The sequence below is a fragment of the Penaeus japonicus genome, unplaced genomic scaffold, assembly GCF_977035675.1.
Source record: "Penaeus japonicus unplaced genomic scaffold, GWHDUDI00000001_assembly GWHDUDI00000008, whole genome shotgun sequence".
Lineage (NCBI taxonomy): Eukaryota > Metazoa > Arthropoda > Malacostraca > Decapoda > Penaeidae > Penaeus > Penaeus japonicus.
Window position 1 is genome coordinate 15,623,260 of NW_028234410.1, and position 5,000 is coordinate 15,628,259.

Here is a 5,000-nt window from a genome sequence, read left to right on the forward strand (position 1 = left end):
ATGGAAGATTAGGTTGGTAGGTGAAAGGGGATGGAAGATTAGGTTGGTAGGTGAAAGGGGATGGAAGATTAGGTTAGTAGGTTAAAAGGGATGGAAGATTAGGTTGGTAGGTGAAAGGGGATGGAAGATTAGGTTGGTAGGTGAAAGGGATGGAAGATTAGGTGGTAGGTGAAAGGGATGGAAGATTAGGTTGGGGGATGGAAGATAGGTTGGTAGGTGAAAGAGGCTGGAAGATTAGGTTGATATGTGAAAGGGATGGAAGATTAGGTTGGTAGGTGAAAGGGGGGAAGATTAGTTAAAAGGGATGGAAGATTAGTTGGTTGAAGGGATAGAAGTTTAGGTTGGTAGGTTAAAAGGAATCGACGATTAGGTTGGTAGGTGAAAAGGGGGTGGAAGATTAGGCTGGTACGTGAAAAGGGGTTGAAAATTAGGTTGATAGGTGAAAGGGGTCGAAGATTTGGTTGGTAGGTGAAAGAGGCTGGAAGATTAGGTTGATATGTGAAAGGGGTGGAAGATTAGTTTGGTAGGTGAAAAGGGAGGGGGGGTAGATTAGGTTGGTAGGTGAAAGGGGGGATGGAAGATTAGGTTGGTAGGTGAAAGGGGGTTGAAGATTAGGTTGGTAGGTGAAAGGGATGGAAGATTAGGTTGCTAGGTGAAAGGGGGTGAAAAATTAGTTTGCTAGGTGAAAGGGGGTGAAATATTAGGTTAGTATATGAAAGATTAGATTAGTAGGTGAAAGATTAGGTTGCTAGGTTAAAAGGGATGGAAGATTAGGTTGGTAGGTGAAAGGGGATGGAAGATTAGGTTGGTAGGTGAAAGGGGATGGAAGATTAGGTTGGTAGGTGAAAGGGGATGGAAGATTAGGTTGGTAGGTGAAAGGGGATGGAAGATTAGGTTGGTAGGTGAAAGGGGATGGGAGATTAGGTTGGTAGGTGAAAGGGGGTGAAATATTAGGTTGCTAGGTGAAAGAGGGTGAACGATTAGGTTCCTAGGTGAAAGGGGATGAAAGATTAGGTTGGTATAAGAAAGATTAGATTAGTAGGTGAAAAGAGGTGGAAGATGAGGTTGGTAGGTGAAAGGGGGTGAAAGATTAGGTTGGTAGGTGAAAGGGGATGGAAGATTAGGTTGGTAGGTGAAAGGGGATGGAAGATTAGGTTGGTAGGTGAAAGGGGGTGGAAGATTAGGTTGGTAGGTGAAAGGGGATGGAAGATTAGGTTGGTAGGTGAAAGGGGATGGAAGATTAGGTTGGTAGGTGAAAGGGTGTGAAAGATTAGGTTGGTAGGTGAAAGGGGGTGGAAGATTAGGTTGGTAAGTGGAAAGGGGTAAAATATTAGATTAATAAGTAAAAAGGGGTGAAAGATTAGATTGATAGGTTAAAGGGGGTCAAAGATTAGGTTGGTAGGTGAAAGGGGGGACAAATTAGGTTGGTAGATGAACGGGAGTGAAAGATTAGGTTGGTAGGTGAAAGATTAGATTAGTAGGTGAAAAGAGGTGGAAGATTAGGTTGGTAGGTGAAAGGGAGTGAAAGATTAGGTTGGTAGGTGAAAGGGGTCGAAGATTAGGTTGATATGTGAAAGGAGGTGAAAAATTAGTTTGCTAGGTGAAAGGGGGTGAAAGATTAGGTTGGTATATGAAAGATTAGATTAATAGGTGAAAGGGGGTGAAAAATTAGGTTGATAGGTGAAAGGGGATGGAAGATTAGGTTGGTAGGTGAAAGGGGATGGGAGATTAGGTTGGTAGGTGAAAGGGGGTTTAAGATTAGGTTGGTAGGTGAAAGGGGATGGAAGATTAGGTTGCTAGGTGAAAGAGGGTGAAAGATTAGGTTCCTAGGTGAAAGGGGATGAAAGATTAGGTTGGTATATGATAGATTAGATTAATAGGTGAAAGGGGGTGAAAAATTAGGTTGATAGGTGAAAGGGAATGGAAGATTAGGTTGGTAGGTGAAAGGGAGTGAAAGATTAGGTTGCTAGGTGAAAGAGGGTGAAAGATTAGGTTCCTAGGTGAAAGGGGATGGAAGATTAGGTTGGTAGGTGATAAGGGATGGAAGATTAGGTTGGTAGGTGATAAGGGATGGAAGATTAGGTTGGTAGGTGAAAGGGATGGAAGATTAGGTTGGAAGGTGATAAGGGATGGAAGATTAGGTTGGTAGGTGATAAGGGATGGAAGATTAGGTTGGTAGGTGAAAAGGGATGGAAGATTAGGTTGGTAGGTGAAAGGGGATGGAAGATTAGGTTGGTAGGTGAAAGGGGGTGGAAGATTAGGTTGGTAGGTGAAAGGGGGGACAAATTAGGTTGGGAGATGAACGGGAGTGAAAGATTTGGTTGGTAGGTGAAAAGAGGTGGAAGATTAGGTTGGTAGGTGAAAGGGAGTGAAAGATTAGGTTGGTAGGTGAAAGGGGGTGGAAGATTAGGTTGGTAGGTGAAAGGGGTCGAAGATTAGGTTGGTAGGTGAAAGGGAGTGAAAGATTAGGTTGGTAGGTGAAAGGGGGTGGAAGATTAGGTTGATATGTGAAAGGGGATGAAAGATTAGGTTGGTATAAGAAAGATTAGATTAGTAGGTGAAAAGAGGAGGAAGATGAGGTTGGTAAAAGGGGATGGAAGATTAGGTTGGTAGGTGAAAAGGGATGGAAGATTAGGTTGGAAGGTGATAAGGGATGGAAGATTAGGTTGGTAGGTGATAAGGGATGGAAGATTAGGTTGGTAGGTGAAAAGGGATGGAAGATTAGGTTGGTAGGTGAAAGGGATGGAAGATTAGGTTGGTAGGTGAAAAGGGATGGAAGATTAGGTTGGTAGGTGAAAGGGATGGAAGATTAGGTTGGTAGGTGAAAAGGGATGGAAGATTAGGTTGGTAGGTGAAAAGGGATGGAAGATTAGGTTGGTAATTAGGTTGGTAGGTTAAAAGGGATGGAAGATTAGGTTGGTAGGTGAAAGGGGGTGGAAGATTAGGTTGGTAGGTGAAAAGGGATGGAAGATTAGGTTGGTAGGTGAAAGGGGGTGGAAGATTAGGTTGGTAGGTGAAAGGGATGGAAGATTAGGTTGGTAGGTGATAAGGGATGGAAGATTAGGTTGGTAGGTGAAAAGGGATGGAAGATTAGGTTGGTAGGTGAAAAGGGATGGAAGATTAGGTTGGTAGGTGAAAAGGGGTTGAAGATTAGGTTGGTAGGTGAAAGGGGGTGGAAGATTAGGTTGGTAGGTGAAAAGGGGTTGAAGATTAGGTTGGTAGGTGAAAGGGAGTCAACGATTAGGTTGGTAGGTGAAAGGGGGTGGAAGATTAGGTTGGTAGGTGAAAGGGAGTCAACGATTAGGTCGGTAGGTGAAAGGGATGGAAGATTAGGATGGTAGGTGATAGGTGATGGAAGATTAGGTTGGTAGATAAAAGGGATTGGAGATTTAGTTGGTAGGTGAAAGGGGGTGGAAAGGGAGGGAAGATTAGGTTGGTAAGTGAAAGGGATGGAAGATTAGGTTGATAGGTGAAAAGGAGTGGAAGATTAGGTTGGTAGGTTGAAAGGGGTTGAAGATTAGGTCGGTAGGTGAAAGGGATGGAAGATTAGGTTGGTAGGTGAAAGGGGGTGGAAGATTAGGTTGGTAGGTTGAAAGGGGTTGAAGATTAGGTTGGTAGGTGAAAGGGGTGGAAGATTAGGTTGGTAGGTGAAAGGGGGTTGAAGATTAGGTTGTTAGGTGAAAGGGGGTTGAAGATTAGGTTGGTAGGTTAAAAGGGGTTGAAGATTAGGTTGGTAGGTGAAAGGGATGGAAGATTAGGTTGGTAGGTGAAAGGGATGGAAGATTAGGTTGGTAGGTGAAAGGGATGGAAGATTAGGTTGGTAGGTGAAAGGGATGGAAGATTAGGTTGGTAGGTGAAAAGGGATGGAAGATTAGGTTGGTAGGTGAAAAGGGATGGAAGATTAGGTTGGTAGGTGATAAGGGATGGAAGATTAGGTTGGTAGGTTAAAAGGGGTTGAAGATTAGGTTGGTAGGTGAAAGGGAGGGAAGATTAGGTTGGTAGGTGAAAGGGGGTGGAATATTAGGTCAATAGGTGAAAGATTAGATTGGTAGGTGAAAGGGGATGGAATGTTAGCTTGGTAGGTGAAAGGTGGTGAAAGATTAGTCTGGTAGGTGAAAGGTGGTGAAAGATTAGTCTGGTAGGTGAAAGGGGTGGAAGATTTGGTTGGTAGGTGCAAGATTATGTTGGTAGATAAAAAGGGATGGAAGATTAGGTTGGTAGGTGAAAGATTGGGTTGGGAGGTGGAAGATTAGGTTTGTAAGGGAAAGGGGTAGAAAATTAGCTTTGTAGGCGATTTTCACGTTGGAATGAATGCCGCTTCTCCTAGGCCAGCGCTTGGTACAAGAGGGCATCCAGGAAGCCAGGCGACGCCAGGAGAGGGGAGAGGAGCCGGTCCTGCTCGTGGATCAGCTCCTGCACGACAACTTGGATGAAGAAAATATCGTTCGGCTTCTAACCGATCTGTTCATTGCAGCTGCTGATACGGTGAGTGGCCTCACGAGTAATCTAATACGTTTATTTTTAGCAACGCGTTACACTCGTTAGCAATTCATTACAAGATGTCAAGTGTTCTTATTACTATATATAGCTCGCTTCGTTTGTTTTGAATATTTGTTTATGACTTATTTCCCGTATATAACTTATAGTTTTGTAGACTACATTCAATTGTAATAGCAGGCACACACACACAAATAAAACATACATATGTGTATAAGAGAGATAGATTCTTAAATGAACAAAGATAGATTCAATAGCTCACCTCCAACAAGCCAACTGTCTTGACATGTTTTGCTTTTGTTAGTTACAGGAGAAAGTTATGGTGGTGGTCTTATAAACATGAGGCAGGAGGGGGAATCGGGTCTGCATCAATACAAGCATATATGTTGGGCGTGTATATACTGTGTGTATATGTGTGTGTGTATATATATATATAATATATAATATATATACTATATCTTAAACTATATGATATATCTATAGTATATTATATTCTATATATA

General features: G+C 42.8%; 1 protein-coding gene across 1 annotated transcript in view; it reads left to right on the plus strand.

The window, feature by feature from the left end:
- sad (Cytochrome P450 family protein sad) overlaps nucleotides 1–5,000 on the plus strand; it is a 19,235-nt gene that overhangs the window by 9,901 nt on the left and 4,334 nt on the right. Inside the window, exon 4 of the mRNA XM_086538829.1 lies at nucleotides 4,328–4,540. Coding sequence (XP_086394955.1) covers nucleotides 4,328–4,540 — 213 coding nt within the window. The remainder of the gene's footprint in view (nucleotides 1–4,327; nucleotides 4,541–5,000) is intronic.